Source organism: Halichoeres trimaculatus, unplaced genomic scaffold (assembly GCF_033239565.1).
Source record: "Halichoeres trimaculatus isolate MK-OKI-2021-1 unplaced genomic scaffold, fHalTri1.1 fHalTri1_scaffold_2, whole genome shotgun sequence".
In the NCBI taxonomy this organism is placed as follows: Eukaryota; Metazoa; Chordata; class Actinopteri; order Labriformes; family Labridae; genus Halichoeres; species Halichoeres trimaculatus.
In genome coordinates, this window is record NW_027437180.1 from 14347501 (window position 1) to 14365539 (window position 18039).

The following is an 18039-nucleotide window of genomic DNA, read 5'->3' on the forward strand; positions in this document are numbered from 1 at the left end:
AACTTTTTTCCAATCCAGTTCATAAACAAACACTGACATGAAGAATTTAAATTAGAAAAAAAAAGATTTCTTTTTTACAAAGAATCTTGAGTTTTGTTATTGTCCCACCTATTCAGCTTTCTTCTGCTCTTCTGTCCGTTATCTTTATGCCAGTACAGCTCCAGTGTCCGCCAACACTACCAAATAAATCCAAGACATCATTTTCAGCAGAAGAACACACAAATTTCTCTTCTCACTGTTAAACTTTGTCAGACAGCGTGCCATAGCCATAGGGACTTGTGCTTACTGTAAATCAATCTGGTCCTGGATGAATATATAGATAGATAAAAGTGAGTTTTGTTCAAGATCACATAGAAAGTCTACACCGAGACTTTTAGATTATGTTGGGTGCCATCACGGTTGACCCATGGTTCATTTAGGAGTCACATCTGTTACTCAATAGGCCACTTTCTTCATTGTATCCTTTCAAAATAATTGCACAATAGCTTCTGTGGCTTTTATTACATAAGGAGTGTGTCACCTCAGAGAGTGACCATCGTTGTGATTCATCAGAGAATTGAACTAAAGGTTGTGCAGCATCAGGAAAAGGCTGAACTGGCAATTGGAAAGAAACCAACACAACTTTTCACTCAAAAGAGTCATAGAACTGTATCAGGATGCTCTTCGTTGAACTGAAGCTTCAACCAAATATCTTTAAACTCACCTGTGGACTTATGGGCAGGAGAGGGTTAACAAAAAGGGAAAATGGTATAAATGAGGGATGTGTGAAGAGTAGTCTTTTGGTTCCTGTGGATTTAAAGGAAGTCAACACTCGTATCTGAACACATCTAAACACAAACTTGTTCCTGGTTGGATTAATGGAGTACGAGGGCTAAATAGTGATAGAACAATACAAAGTTATTCTGCTTCATGCAATGAGGCTTTCGTGTCACTGGTGCCAAATTTGGTGTACTGAAATAATTTCCGTACAGTCTAACTCACTGTATCAGTACTCCATCAAACCAAATCAAATCAAACTTCATTTATAAAGCACTCGGTAACTCTTTACTTCAGAGGTCTACAAATTTCATCGCACTTAGGTAATAAGTAGACACAGTTTATTCTTATTTCTTTGAAATAACCCCCTGAAATTTTATGAGAATTTTGTGAAAATTAGCACATAACATCTGGCCAGATTGTGTTTTGCAAGTGCGCCTGTACTCACAGTGTCTATCACAATCAGGTAAGGTCAATTTACAACCCCACTCTTGGTGAATATCACATCTGAAGCCTTCAGTTGTATCATGTGAAACATTATAGGCCTAATCATAAAGGTTTTTTATTTTACATGTGATCTCAATTATGCAAATCAACAAACTCTGTACCAAAGAACTTGATGAAATTAAATATCAAATATCTAACTATCAACTGCTTATTGGGAAATTGAATTATTCACTGAACATTTCAAAGGTAATTATCAGAGGAAACAATGAACCTAACTTCTGTATTCAAGAGCTAATTATCTATTTATCACCTGCTTCTCTGGAAAACAGCAGAAACGTTGGGATACTTCTAAAAACATTTTGTGGAGGGTTGTGATTTCATTTCAAATAAATTTGATCATTGTCACCTTCTTACCTTGCAATTTGGAATAAATTTCAAAGAAACTGGAAAAAAACAGTTACCTAATTGTGACTTGCGACAATAAATTTGGACATTAAAGAAGTTATGTGCTAATTTCAAAGAAATAGGAAAATACTTTGTCTAGTTATTACCTAAGCGTGATGAAATATACGGACCTCTAAAGTAAAGTGTTACCAAGCACTTTAACTTACATTAAAAACAAAGATCGTACCAACCCTATTCTTTATCTGATGGGGGCATTATGTTATTTTTAGCTTATCAAACATGGAATGTTTTTTTGTGGTATTGATGTTTTTATGGAGATTGTATCAGGCGCCTCAGTGTATCATGCGTTGAGGTCTTTGCACACCAAGTCGTTTTTTTTTTTGTCCGAAATTGACGCACGTTACAGAAGAAATTCGATCCCATGTTAAGTTGATCACATTCGTACACTCATGCCAAAACTTTTGTCCATCAATATTTTTCGGGGTTGGGTTCAATTTTTTGCGCTTATTCACATCCGCCCAGCTTGTTTTCTGGGTAGTTTGACCATTCAGAGACGCTGTAGGCTACTTGCAACATCACAATTTTACATTTGCTTACATACAGAAGAGCTGTGTACATGTATGTGACAGTGTTTGTGTGCCTGTGCGTGTGCGCCTGCGCACATACCTTAAACATACTGACTGATGCAGCTCAGGATCAATTGCTTGATCACTGCTTGATGATTTTCTTGTACTGGGAATTTTTACAATTAATGAAAAAATGAATGCATTGGATTCTGTACGCAAGGTGTCTGTGCGTGACTTTTTTTTTTTTTTTTTTTTTTTTCGAATAACTGATCCAAAAAATTCATTTGAAAATAACAGACTCAGTGTGCAAAGACCTTTAGCCTGCAGTTTCCAGCCAGCCCAACACCCAAGTGCTTCACACAGTTTGCTGTGCTGTCATTCTTGAATCGCTTCAGCTATGAAGTGCTTTTCTGGATTAGCTGATCATAACTGATCTGGAAACACCAAAGCAAGCCACTGGGAACTTGTTGAGCAAAGATGAAAGTAGATGGTGTATTTTAAAGATCTTTCAGTGAGTTTTTCTGAAAGAACATGCAGATGAAAGAAAACAATACAAATATTTAACCTCTGCACTTTACTGTAAGCTCCCCAGCGTGAAAACTCTGTGGTTTTGGTTTTCTGAGTGGACAGTCTGAATGAGGAGCACAGAGCTGCAGGGCTGGAGGGAATGCTGTATAATAAACAGAGCAGCTGGGAGGGCTGTTGTGAAGATTTGATTTACTGTTGGAGGTTGTCCTGTAGCTGTCACCACTCAGAAATGTTCATCCCATGCATCCCTCCCCTTCCTCTGCTCTCAAGCACACATGTGTACGTGAATGTGTGTGGCCTGTTTTGTTTGCATGTTTATCTTGTGTGCGTGTGTGTGTGTACATGTTTGTCCTGTCAACCAGTGATGGAAAATGTCCTGGGTCTTCTTCCTCATTTCATGGCAGAGGAAATATGACTCAAATGGACACCATTAGTCCTAATAGGCTGGGGCCTGGCTGGCTGGAACTGCATGATACAATAGCTCCTTTCAAATTGAGGGCTTAGACCTTTCTAACCCGTACTAAAACAGCCATTAGCACATTGTATGTGTGTGTGTGTGTGTCTTAATGAAAGTGCTGATTTCACTACATTTAGGTTTGTAAAATTATAAGTGTAATCCTTTGTCTTCAGTAGCCTATAGCACTCAGCGTAGCAGCTTTATGTGGTTTGTCACAGATGTAGAGATCTGGAGGAAGTGAACACCTGTTCAAGGATGATGAAACGTGATTGTCAGGCTAAACTCAAGCTAAATATGAAAATTTTTTCAACCATATAAATATATTCAAATGAGTAAGTTGCTTCAAAACTGTTGAGAAAAATAAGCATTCTGTATTTCTGTTTTGTGTTTTTTTTATTTTTAATCATTCACTACGTTATAGATAACTTTGTGTATCTAGGGATGGGTACCTTTCACTTTTGAAACGATACAGTGCCAATGCCTGGTACCTGGTAATCGGTACCGGTACTTTTTTGTGTTTCTGTGGTAATAAATATTAGAGCCTGACCAATATGGGGTTTTTAGGGCCAATGCCAATAATGATACTGGGGGCAAAAAAAAGCCGATATCCAATATATTGGCTGATATCCGATATATCGGCTGATATATATAATAAATTCATTGACATACACAGGATATATAATATATATGGACACAAGTTATTATAATACCCATATGATTCAAGACAGAGACAGAACACTATGAAATTAAAACTAGGAACTTTAACTATAAAACTGTCAACATAAGAACTGTAGTTTAAACCATTGATAAATAAGAACAAGCTGTAAACACAAAAATAAACAAGTCAAACTGTAAACACAGTAAGTAGAAAAAAAAGTCAAACTGTAAACACATGATGAGCAACTTACACTACGGTAAAACACCATATTATAGTCTTACATTAGATAATGGTGGACGTGTGAATTAACAGTAGCATTTATCTCTGTTTATTTCACAAAAAAGCAACTAACACGATGTTAAAACGCCGTTCTGTAGTCTCAAATTAGATAATGGTGGACGGAGGGGGCGGGCACTCGGGCAGTGTGCAGCCCAACACACAGACACACAGGAGCAGGAACCACAGAATCTCCGCGGAGCAAAAATTTTATAATCGGCTACATTAATGATTACTAGGTGACAGGCATAATCGGCCTGATTAATTAAATATAGATTTGTTTAATAATAAAGTATAAAAAATTTTCAAATTAGCATATTTAGTCTTCAATATATATAACCCTTGCAATGCTGTGTTCATGTCCAGCATGGAAAATTGCCTACTCTTCCAGTCCCTCAAAGTCATAAGGATGCGTTTAGGTACCTCAACATGGTACCTTTTGATTTTACATGAATCAGTAATTAGTAGTAGTAGTTTTGGCAGAATTTGGTTGGTACCTATAAAAGTACCTAATTCGGTACCCACCCCTATGTGTATCTGTCGGTTATTATTTCTCCCAATTTTCTGAGTATTGATACTGATTGTTTTCTGTTTTAAACTCAAAAAGATGAATGCACTTTTAATTTTACATTAATGCCTTCCATAAGTAAGGCTATCATCAATAGTGCTTTTTTATTTCATTTTTGTCTTTGCTAATAAAGTGATAGGCCTTTTATCACAGAGCATAAATTAAAATAAAATAATGTATGCTGTTTGATAATCATTGTAATGAAGCATTCTGAATATTTATGAATGCTTTCAGCTACTGTGGATGCATCAGATGCATTTATGGGATTTAAGCTCCTTGGATTGTTTAGTTTTTAACATTTTTTGTAGGCCCCAGTCGCTCAAACTGTTGATTTTTATCAGTTATAATCAGAAAGACCCAATTACAAGACAAGTTGTGTGTTTTTTTTAAAACAAGACTTTGTATAATCGTAGACCATCCTTCAGATTGAGGCCGAAGTGTTTCAACCTTCTTGATGTCTATCTCCTTGTCTCCTGGTCTCAGAGAGGGACTACACCAGCCTATGTGAGAAGCAGCCCATCGGTCGGCTGTTATTCCGTCAGTACTGTGATACCAGGCCAGAGCTGAAACGCTGCATCGAGTTCATGGATGCTGTGGTAAGACTTTAAATGATCCTTTAACCCTCTGTTCTGTTTGGTCATTTATAGCTGTCCTCCTTTCATCTGTTCTCTGTTACGTGGCTCCAATTTTTCTTTGCCTCAGTCTCTCACATCAGATTTGTCTTTCTCTAACTCCTCTAATTCACGCGCTGTAATCAGACCCCACAGAGAGAGGAACAAGATGGAAAAGTTGGAGATTGGTCCTGCTCTTGGCAATGCAATGGGGTTGAGGGTGGGGTGGGCGTAGGAGGTGATTAGCGACTTAGACAAGCTGTAGGAGATAGACCCCCCCGCTCCCCCTTCCTCCATGCACTCCTCCATGAAGTCAAGCCCACGTCAGAGGCATGTCCCCAGGGTGAGCAGGCAAACACAAGCCCCGGCTTGTGTCTACGCCACAGGAGGTATGCATGAAAGAAAAACAGGAGTGAAACATGCCTATTTATAAGAGCCTACTTCAGCCTTTTGTAGTTACAAACACAGGCATGTAGTTCAGCAGACTGGGGCTGAAATCTACTCATGAGGACTGACAAACTGCATTACATGGAGCGAGCAACAATGTTTTGGCAGTGAGTGCGAGCTGTTAGGCTCAGACGACATCAGGCTTCGGCTGAGATATGTAGTTACGTTTCAGCCCCATTCCTCCCTGTGGAGCTTGTTTTTCAACTAACCACACAACGCAAAGCATTTTGGGTAATACGCAATGAGCATAATATGTGCAAACTCAAGCCGGGACATAGGAGGTGAGGAGTGTACAGGCCTAAAAGTGAAAGTGACCACTGTTGGCTGTGTGACAGCTTCACAAAGATAAGGTTTTGTCACTAGTTACATCTGTTTTTCTGCTGCACTGCACTAATTTAATTTCTTTCACTATCTTGTTCCTCATTAACCCCTCACCCTTTTCTCTCTCTTCGCCTTGTCTCAACCTTCGCCTGCCTCCCGCTGCCTGTTCCTCTCTCTGACCTTATTTGGAGAGATATCAAAGATGGCCAAGTGAGAACAGCTTCTTGTGCTGGTGTTGTTGTTGTTCACACTTGTTTTCTTCTCTGACAGGCCATGTACCAGCTAGCCCCTGACGAGAAGAGGAGGGACTGTGGACTGAATGTATTAGACACATACTTTAATAACGGGGTATGACACACTCTCAACAACACTTTCTCAACAACAGTTTTGGAAGATTAGACACATGATACTACAGTTATTGGTTTCAGATCATGTTAAATCTAACAGTTGTCTGGTTAAAACAGCTTTTTTAAGGGCACTAAACTGTAACTTGTATTGATGCATGACTTGATCTATCATTTCAGATACACAAAAATAAAAATGGTTCAATAAAAACTGTAAAGACCCCAGACTAGAACCAGATTTGGTAAATGTATTGACGTTTGAGTTAAGTGAAGTTATGGCTGCTGAACTTCTACTCTTAATGAAATATAGCATACATATTGATAAAAAAACAATTAGTATAAGTTCAAGAGATGAAACAGCTCCAGTCTCCTAAATTTAATCCAAGAAGTCCATCGAGTAGATACAAAGTGTCACAGCTGGTGTTTGGACTCACCTCCTCAGTGCTCTGAGCTCCCTCTGATGTTTGTTTGTAGCCTGACCAAAGGATTCCCAGCACACTCATAATCTTTTAATGCCCCAACAATCTGATGCTATATTCACCATCCTCACCGTGTGTCCGCCTGCCTGCCTTACCGTTTGTGTCTCCTCTGTCCCGAAGTCGGCAGCTCATCTGCCAGACATACCCCAAGATGTGGTGGCTGGGTGTCGGGAGAGGCTGGAGCAAAGTCCATGTAAGGAGCTCTTCAATGACTGCACCAAGTAAGTTTCTCTCCCTCCACACATCTGGTTTGTTTTGACTCTTTGTGACATGATGTATAACGGACTCACTCTATGAAACAAATGCTTGTTTGTCTGAAGTGTGTCGAGATTGTGTTTCCTTTTTCTTAACTTGATGCAGTCTGGACATCAAAGTGCGATGGCTCCAGAGGAATACTGTTCTTACAGAAAAGTGTGTCTTTCCAGAGTGTTTGGACTCGTGCACCCTGTCACTTGTGATGAGGCAGCTGGCACCTGCAGCGCGGCATTAGACACACAGACACACATACACAGACTCACAAATACATGCATGGTGGAGGGGAATGAAAGCAACAGGCTGAGTGAGCATCCGGATGGCTGGCATGAAAACAACAGAAACCTCAGTGTTCAAGACACACACACACACACACACACACACACACACACACACACACACACACACACACACACACACACACACACACACACACACACACACACACACACAGTCTCTCAAACTCTTTTCCTCTTTTATGCTTTCTTTCTCTTGTTCTCTGTCTCTTCCACCTTTCCTTTACTCTCCTTTCTTCCTCCATCTCTTTCTCCTGCTATTTCTCTTTCTCTGTACCTCCAACCCTTTCCATCTCTCTTTTTCACACATAAAGTCCCCCCTACTACACACACTCACACACACACACACACACACTTGCAGGTGTTCCCTGGTGCTGCTCTTGGAGCCAGGAGAAGCAAACAGACCAGGGGTTATTTCTCTAAATATATACGTATTTTTGCGTTGGCACACAAACACACACACACACACTTCCACATAAATTCTGCATTAGCCCGGTGATTTACGTCTCATGCATGATGTGTTGTGAAGTGTACACTTGAACTGATCCAAAACAATCACGCCACAAACATCCTTTAGTTTAGCTGAGAGAGAAGTGTTCATGTGACCGTCCCTTTAACTCCTTACTGCTTGAATTAATTTACAATCATATAAAAAAATAAAAAAATTAAAATTATATATATATATATATATATATATATATATATATATATATATATATATATATATATATATATATAGATGAAATTCACCCTTTGACCAATCTATAGGACCCTTGTTATGTGTAGGATATGAATCAGTGAGTATTAGCAGGACGCAAAGGTCATTTTAGCTGCATGACTTGATATTATATTTACATTATATTGAAAGGTGTTGATAAACTTCTGTGCCTCCTACACACCCTGCATCAATCATAACTAGTTACTTATTTAAAAAATCCTGCTTCACTTGGTTCCTCACCGTTTCAGTCACCTGAGTTGCACTGTGACTGAATATGAAGAGGTATGCTGCTACAGGCCTGTTTATCTCTGCTCTTGTCAGTACCTGTTGTTGTTGTTGAAAATCAGGCTCAGGCTGTTCGCTTAGTGCTCACCTCACGCTCTTACTTTGAGTGTCATCCAGGTCCTGGAGGACGTCTTTAGCCACCAGCTTTGTGTTAGCACGTTGCCTTTGCAGATGCTTGAAAAGATTAGATGTCAAGTTTGCAGCAGTGAAAACTTGTTTCTGGCAATGGCCCATTTTACATTTTACCATCACGTTCTTGTCCTTTTGCACAACAGCTTCAAAGCCTTGTGTTTATCTCAAAGCCTCAAAAGATGCCTTTAGCTGAGCCACTCATGTGTTTTTGCTGCTCCTCCTCCATGACCTTGAGCCTAATGGCAAAATACTTTTTGATAAATCAGCAAACTTTCATTCAAATTCTAACTCAGGCCATCATTTGCAGTCATGATTGCAGCTCAAATGGTTTCTGTTATGTGATAAACATTTGATTATATAATAATAAATCGTTAGAATGATAATGTAATCACGTAATTAACAGTGTACTAAAGTCATGCATAAGTCTGTTTGACTGCAGACCAGCCAGGGTGACCCTAACCTCTGTTGATAGCACCTTTGGGTACATGTGCATCAGAAGTGGACCACCAAGCGACAGACTTGACTTGATCGCTTATTCATTGGAAGGAGCTGTAAGTAATTTAATAAATGAATAAATAAATAATGACAATTAAACTTGTGGTTTGGAAACCAACCATGCTGACTGGAATGTGTCAGCAGCAATATTTGAGACTTTTCAGTGTTGTTACAGTCTTTATGGCAGACATGGATCAACCAGGATGTCGTGTTCACTAATTGTCCTAATTGTTATGTTTCTGCGTCACATTTGTCAGTCTGTTGGTCTTCTCACGCTTCGTCACATCTTGTGGAGTCAAAAGGCAGAAAAAAGACAAAAAGAATCAAAAGTTTCATGAAAGTCCAACTCTTCATGTCATTCAAAACAAAGCAACTTCTTCAGTAAAAGAGGCCAACTTGGCTGGAAAAAAATTCAAGGAGAAAAGTGAAAGGCAGGCTGAAAACCTACCTAGAGCCACAGAAGAAAAGTAAAATGTGGAAATGGGAAAAGTGAGGAGAAATGGAAAGAGAGTAAACACACACACAGCAACGCAGGCACATGTTGTGTTACTGAGGACTTGGAGCTGCAGCGGCTCAGATGTTTTGTAATGGGATTTCTACTTGAGTCATTATTCCTTCCACTATTATTATTATTTATTTTCCATTGTGGAATTTGTATTTTCTGTAAAGGAATTATGTGGATGTGTAAAACTGACTGCGCTGTTTCCAATTTTCTGTTTTTCTCAGAGGGAAAGATTGTAGGAAAAGAAACATGGTGCTACAAGTGAAACGTGACTTTTGGCAGAACCACACACCCACTAGAAAAAATGTATTAGCTCACTCATGGATTTTCTCCTGCTGCAGTGGAACATGGAGTTATGTCATACTCAGAGTGAAGCGTGGCCTTCACTACTACAAGTGTATCTTGAGCTTTTGTCTAAGTTGACTCGACAAAGGTTAGTGTTTGGGTTTTGCTCCTCTTTCTTGTCCTCTGCCTGCTCAGCCTCCTTTCTGTTAGAAAAGTCAAACTGTAGTTGTGTTTGCTTCTGCTCCCTGTGGTGTCTGTCTGAGTGTAGACTCAAAGACCAGCACTGCTAGGCTCCTGCTTTTCTGGAGACAGTTTCTTACAGTTTGCAGTTTTGAGACCAGATGAACTTAAATGACCTGATAAGAGGGCATGGATGAAGGACTCTGCTGGGAAATGTTGTCATTTAGGCCACGGTTTGTTGAGTGATTGCAGATACACACTAGAAATGTATGTTGATCTTACACCCGAGTAGTAACATGGTTTAGATAATGTAGTATAATGTGTGTTTAGTGGATAGTTACAGGACTTAAACCACTGTTTTGTCCAAACAAAAAGTGTCCTTTATCCCATAACTATTTGTTAATCATACATAATCCTGCTAATTACCCAATTACTCACTTAAGATACAAACATGTTGGCCAAAACAAAGTAATGGCTGTGAATGAAGACTGTATGACTAATCAAAAGATTATTTAATTAATTTGAAACGATTTACGAATAAAGTTTTTAAAAATAGTTCCAGTCATTTAACAGGAACTAGCATTTCACAGCGATGTATTCTTATCTGCCTGCTGTGGTTGAGTAAAAAGCTGCCATCACTACCACTGTTAATGGTTTAAGTTTCTCTGTAGCGACCTTAAGTCTGTGCTAACACAGCAAAGGTTGGCTGAGAAGGCTTCAGTATGAAACTATCTATGTTGTTTGGCCTGCACACTTAGTATGCTAACCAAAAACATTTTTAGCTACATTGTTTACCAGCTAATTGAGCTTCCTAACCAGCTAACTTAGCTAAAAGCTAACGGGTTTTACCTCACCTCCCCGTCTATAGTGTTGACAGGCAAAAGCTAAACATGCTAAAGTATCACCACAGCTTGATATGATGCAATGTGTGATCAGTCTGTCTCTGGTGTTGGTAATGTTAGCAAAAGTTAACCCCCTAAAGTCTGACCCATCACAAAAAAAAGCCAGAAAATTATATTTTTCTTTGATCTGAGATGTTTATTGACCATTTTAAAAAAGTCCACCAAAACTCTGCTATATCTTTTATAATACATTTTCATATCACACTTGACAACTTTTTCTGTGAAGTTTTGAGTAAATATGCATTCTTTCAATGCTGAAAATACTTATTTTAAAAAATTAGTAACAATATAGATATTAGCAGTGAATTTCTTGAAAAAAAAGTGTGTGAAAAATTAAAAATTGAACAGGTTTTAAAGAAACTATTGCTCATGTTGACGAGATAGATGTCTTTGAAACTCATGTATCAGATATGATGTGTTTGGCATTAAAGGATTAATAACTACCATCAAAGGCATCTTGATTCCAGTTGACCAATCAGAATCATGCATATCACACACGTGTAAGATCAGTTAGAAAGCTGGGTAATGATGGATAGATAATGGCCAGGGCATATACTAAGGATTTGGCCCTGATGTGCATGTATTTGGATCCAACCTCTGTGAGGTCAGAGACAGCAGAGGACAAGTTTGTTCATTGAGGCTTCTGTGAGCAGCAGATACAGCCACACACACTTTCTGAAAGGTTGGGATGCTGTGGTCATAAAAACAGAGTTCGACACTTGTCAAAACATTTAAACCCCATTTTTTTTATTGAAAACAGTGCCAAGGAAAAATAACTGCTAAAACTGAAAAATAATGGCATAATATTGAGTTTGATGCCAGCAACATGTTTTAAAAGTTGGGACAGGGGAGTGTTCAGCAATGTGTTGCATGGCCTCTTCCTTGACCAACACTCTGCACATGTTTGGGAACTGAAGAGGTCAGTCTCTGGAGTTTTGAAAGTAAAATGTTGTCCCACTCTTTTCTGATTCAGGATTTCAGTTGCTCAACAGTTCGGGGCCTCCTTTGTTATAATGTTTGTTTCATGATGTGCCAAATGTTTTCAGTCTGCCGAAGCACCCGGGCTCTTCTACTACAAGAACAGTTTTCTGCTTCGCCTCAGTTCATCCTCAATGTGCTGAGAAGTTGGCAGCATTTCTGAATGAATGAATGAATGAATGATTTTTTTTTTTTATTCTGGTCATTAATTTTGAAAGAACAAAAGTCTACAGTTTGTGTGAGTAGTCATCTTACATAACACAGCTAACACAATTGCACAAGTTCACAGCGGTTCATTTCACAGAATAAGAATTCACAAAAAAACAAGACCAAAAAGGAACAGGCTGAGGCCCAAGGCTTATTTCTGCCTCTCCTGTACAACGAATCCTTTATATCAAGTTACCCTGAACATGAGCAGTTCAAAAAAGGTTATCTGTTGTACTCCTTTTTTATTTGTGTTTTCACTGATTACCTTATATTTTAAGGCTTTTTTAATCTTTGAAAAGAACTACACAGTTTCAGCCCATCGCTGACATGGTCCATATTTTAACTCCTAAAACTGAAACAAACTGGCTTTGTCACAGTTTAGACATTTTTTAAAGGCATTGGCCTTAATAGTAATGATGATAAAATAATGACTGTTAAACCAACATTTGATTCTGGTGCCAACGAGCAAAGATGATTATATTTAATCAATTAGCTAAAGAAATTTTGAAGGAATTTTACATCATTGTGTGTGTGTGTGTGTGTGTGTGTGTGTGTGTGTGTGTGTGTATGTGTGTGTGTGTGTGTGTGTGTGTGTGTGTGTGTGTGTGTGTGTGTGTGTGTGTGTGTGTGTGTGTGTGTGTGTGTGTGTGTGTGTGTGTGTGTGTGTGTGCGTGTAAAGGCAGAGACAAAAAATTGTCACCATTATCTGATAAAAATAAAAACCTGGTAGATGTTTTTCTAAAGGGCATAAATTGACTTGTAGAACGGGTCAAGCTTTGTGAAAGGCATGTTTCAGGTAATTAATGATTTCTAGTGTTCACCTCTGACCTTTGGCTGAGTCTCTTGGTCAATGGAGCAACAACAGGTTCCTCCTGAATGCTCTTATGGTTTTTCAGTCATGTGGGCCCCTTTCAATTTGTCTATTTTCTCTGCAGTCTGTAATGTTTACCTAAAGTGAAGACCTGTTTTTATGGTACATTGATTACTGTTGGAATGTACACTGCCTGGCCAAAATAAAAAAAAAAAAATCACACACTCTAATATTTTGTTGGACGGCCTTTAGCTATGATTACAACATGCATTTGCTTTGGCGTTGTTTGGGTAAGCTTCTGCAATGTCACAAGATTTATTTCCATTAAGTGATGTATTCATTTTTCACCAATATCTTCATTGATGATGGTAGAGTCTGATCGCTGAGCAAAGCCTTCTCCAGCACATCCCAAAGATCCTCAATGGGGTTAAGGTCTGGACTCTGTGGTGGTCAATCCATGTGTGAAAATGTTGTCTCATGCTCCCTGAACCACTCTTTCACAAACTGAGCCTGATGAATCCTGGTATTGTCATCTCTGAATATGGCCGTGCCATCAGGGAAGAAAAAGTCCATTGATGGACTAACCTGGTCATTCAGTATCTTCAGGTAGTCAGCTGACCTCATTCATTGAGCGCAGACTGTTGCTGAACCCAGACCTGACCAACTGCAGCAACCCCAGATCATAGCACTGCCCCCACAGGCTTGGACAGTAGGCTCTAGGCATGATGGGTGATCACTTCATCTGCCTCTCTTCTTACCCTTATGGCCCATCACTCTGGAACAGGGTCAATCTGGACTCATCAGACCACATGAACTTCTTCCATTGCTCCAGAGTCCAACCTTTATGCTCCCTAGCAAATTGAAGCTGGTTTTCTGAAGGCTGCACAGCTGTTCAGGCCCAATCGCTCGAGTTTCCTTTGCATTGTGTGTGTGGAAATGCTTTTACTTTTACTACTGTTGTTTTTCTTTGATTTGATTTCACCAAACATTTAAGTGATCGCCGGTCACAATCACTCAGGATTTTTTTCCAGCCACATTTCTTCCTGAAAGACGATGGGTCCCCACTATTCTTCCAGTTTTTAATAATGTGTTGGACAATTCTTAACCCAGTTTTAGTAGTTTCTTCAATCTCCTTAGATGTTTTCTCTGCTTGATGCATGCCAATGATTTGACCCTTCTCAAACAGACTAACATCTTTTCCACGCCCATGGGATGTGTCTTTACACATGGTTGGTCAAAAAATGAGAAGCAACTCATTGCACCAGTTGGGGTTAAACAACTCGTTGCCAGCTGAAAGATAATCGTCCATGCAGTGATTATTCAATAGGAGGCTCGTACCTGTTAGCTTAGTTAAATTCAGGTGGCAACTTTTTTGGGGGCTGGGAAGTGTATGAATTGACTTTTCATTAAACAAGTTATAGTTAAGTCATGGTATATCTATTTTCTTTACCTTGAAATGTCCAATCTGAAAACGGACATACAGTTGATCTTGAAAGTTCTTGAGAGCAAACGTTCACTGTCTTCATCTTCATCCATTACCAAATCTTAAGTGGCTGTTTAAGCAATCAGGAGTGTCAAAGTCTTGCCTCTGAGTCAAGGTTGAATACCTGGTCTGTATTGTCTGTCTGAAGAAGATTGTCACCATCACTGTGGTCCTGCAGTTTCACTCTCTCCTCTGGCTTCTTCCTCTATCAGAACATGTTATCACTTCACAGCACCTGCAGCAGGGACAGCCGATCTTTGAGGCGGTATAATAACCAAAACATTACAGTTGACCTGTGGTCTTAAAAACCTGGTTTGTTCAGTTTATGTCAAAGAGGACGGGGTGTTCAATTCAGCATCTGTTGTAGAAGCAGTGAAAGAGAAGACTGATTAGAGAGCTTGGCAGGGTCATGTCACAGAGTCATGTGTTTTACACTCCCAGAGGAGTGATAGCTGATGTAAAGTCTGGAGACAATGAGGCCGTGACTCAGAAACTTTTTGGGCATCGTCATGGGGTGTCAGTTACCGGAGTCCTCTGCCTTCAGGCAGAAGAAGATGTTGTTTTGGATGAGTGTGTCAGGATACATGATATAATAGAACAGACTCTGACAGACTCATACTCGCTTTCACGCGTGTGGTTAGTAGACATTCAGTTTTTCCGTTCAACCCTCCGCTTTGTCAAATACGGTTTCCCCAAAATCCCCTGTTTCCTGGTTTTGTTGAGTGGAATGTTTCTGTTAAAATGTAAATTACATTTCTCGCAGAAGAGTATCAGTTTTTTTCCGTCTTCCTCCTGAGGACAGCTATGAACCGAAACACAGCTGTCATTGCCTAAACAGACGTGTAAGCATGCAGATATACACAGGCGTACACATGAAACATCTGTGGCTCAAGGCTTAGTCAGATAAAGAGAATGTGTGTGTTTATGGTTATTATAAAGGTTAGGAGATGTGCAGGTCAGAAGTTTGTTTGTCTGTCTGGAGGATTTGGAGACAAATCTTAAACGTGTTTTTTTTTCTTTCTGCTGACACACACACAGGTTGTTACAGCTTTTTTTTTCTTCTTGTTAATAAATGATCAGCAGCCCTCTAACTCTCTGCCATCCTCCTCTCCCTCCCTCCCTCCTTTTTACAGAACAGTTCGTGATTATTTAAGTGGCGCTCCATTTTCCTCCTACCAGGAGTCCATGTATTTCTCTCGCTTCCTGCAATGGAAATGGTTGGAGAGGTGGGTAGTCACTACATGTACATATTGCACACTTTGCAAGCAAAAATGCAAACTACTTCTTTTTTAAACACTGAAACATCCCATGTGATCTTAAATACATTCTTTAACTTTGGTTTTATCATTCTTTGCACTTCTTTGTCCACTCTGAACACCATATTATGTCCTTTTAACTTCTAACACACTGAAACAAATTTAGAGAATTTAACAAGAATACTCACACTTAAACTAACTTCGTCAGTGAATGGCTGGAGATTCTGTTAGCATAATGAAATGTTTTAAAAAATGAACATGACCTTTACAAGTTGTTTAATATTTTCTTTTGTCTCTTTCTTTGTTATTTCTCTCTACCCTTTCAATCTCTGCAGACAACCAGTAACCAAAAATACCTTCAGACATTATAGAGTGCTAGGAAAAGGTGGATTTGGTGAGGTGAGTTTTACCGCAATCATTAAAAAAACACTGACACGACTGAGCGTTTACTTTGTTATCGTGGTCATTTTTTTCCCATAGCGCCAGTATCACGACTGTAGCGTCTTTAAATAGCAGTCATATTTTTAATGTGTGTTTCTATGTTTGTATGTGATCATGTTCTCCTGCTGCCTGTTTTCCAGGTTTGTGCCTGCCAAGTACGTGCCACCGGTAAGATGTACGCCTGTAAAAAGCTGGAAAAGAAACGAGTGAAGAAGCGAAAAGGTGAAGCAATGGCACTAAACGAAAAACGCATTTTAGAAAAAGTTAACAGTAGTTTTGTAGTAAGTACTACCTTTTTCTTATTCAATCTTTCAAAAGAATTATACCTGTGTTGTCTGTCTTTATGTATGACTGTGCATGTGTGCTGTGTGTTTGAACTGTTTTGTTGAAGCTCAAGATGAATCATGAAAATGAAATCAAATTTTGTGTTTGCATCAATCAGCTGTAAAATACACTTTATACAGAGCAGATTGTTTGTTGAATCATGTCACTGCCAAGTTGACAATCTGGTGTTGGTAGTAACCAGTGGCAGCTCATTTGGCCATCAACAACCAGAAAAATCTGAATTTATTTGGGTAACAGATGTTCTTTTTTTGCTGGTGCAAACATGTCAAATTTGATTTTATTTGTCTCATGATGCAAACCTTAAATCATTTTTGAATGTCTTCTAAAAATTGTTGTTGTGCATTTTTAAAATATCTGATGGTTGCACTTTTGACAGGTTTTACATGTTCCTCTACAACTACTTTGCTCCACTTTTCTCTTTTTATAACTCTTTGTGCTGTAGCCTCACTGCCTGGGGAGTTAACTTAAAAATGCTCTGCACAGCTAAAGCTGCTGAAATGCTGGTGATAAAGAAGATCATTTCAAAATAAACTAGAAAAACACCCAGAAAGAGCAGACCTCCACCAAGCCTACTTTAATGTTATACTCCCTTTCAGCAGACTGTCTGCTACAATTTGGTGTTAGTTGCAGGTTTGGATGATAAATTGTTTCCTGACAGTGTTGAAAATTATGATGACCCAGCACATATTTCATAGTCCAGATCTGAGTATCCAGAATATTGTCAGGATCTAGATTGTACTTTTACATCTGTCAGAAATTATGGTGATCTTGTCTTGTATTGTTTTGCAAAGCAATCAGACCATTTATGGTGGAGTTATATACACATATGGTGTAAACGGCCCTATCTCACAATGATGAAGAATCCTTAAAAAAGTCCTGGATCCAGACAGTGATTCGGATCACCTCCAAAATTTAATCACTCCTTCCTTATCCCATTTTGAACACTTCCTGAAATTTTCGTCAGGATCTGTTTGTCACTTTTTGAGTTATGATGTTCACAGACAAACTCTCTCAAAAACATAACCGCCTTGGCGGAGGAAATCATTAAACTTGTATGTTTGTGACTCAAGAAATAACTGAAAGTTTAGAGATGAACACACGTATAATTTTCTAAAAGTGCTTTCATCTAATTTGATCAAACAACAGTCCAAACCCCAGCTTGAAGCTGAAGCTTTAAAGACAAAACTCAACCCTTCAAAAAGAGTCACAGAATTTCAGTTTCTTACATGCTGTGCAGAAGTAAAATGTTTGAATTTTAATCCTGGGAAATTTGAAATCAGCGATCATCACAGCTCAAGATGTGGATCCAATATTTATTTCATCCAAGTGTGTAAAAAAACATCTTGGCTTTTACTGTGTTTTTCTAAAAATTTTAAAGGGATTTTTCCTAAGAGCAGAGAATCACAGCAGAGTGTGTTGTAACGTTTGTGTAGCACGGTGAGGCTGCAATGATCTGTATGTTAATTTCTGATTCCAGTGGGTGTGTGTAGTACCATGAGCTGTCCTACACATCTGAAGCTAATGGCTGTGTTTCAGTTGTACTATGAATTGATCATTGGGTTTTGATGCAGCCATAGCTATGTGTTGTGTGTCCTTGTTTTAAGTGTT

General features: G+C 39.0%; 1 protein-coding gene across 2 annotated transcripts in view; it reads left to right on the forward strand.

Annotated features, from left to right (window-relative positions):
* The window catches only part of grk4 (G protein-coupled receptor kinase 4), a 52084-nt gene that overhangs the window by 24398 nt on the left and 9647 nt on the right, over positions 1-18039 (forward strand). For both annotated transcript variants that reach the window (XM_074684771.1, XM_074684780.1), the window contains exons 3-8: positions 5145-5257; positions 6311-6388; positions 6984-7084; positions 15523-15615; positions 15981-16044; positions 16227-16367. In XM_074684771.1, coding sequence (XP_074540872.1) covers positions 5145-5257; positions 6311-6388; positions 6984-7084; positions 15523-15615; positions 15981-16044; positions 16227-16367 — 590 coding nt within the window. The remainder of the gene's footprint in view (positions 1-5144; positions 5258-6310; positions 6389-6983; positions 7085-15522; positions 15616-15980; positions 16045-16226; positions 16368-18039) is intronic.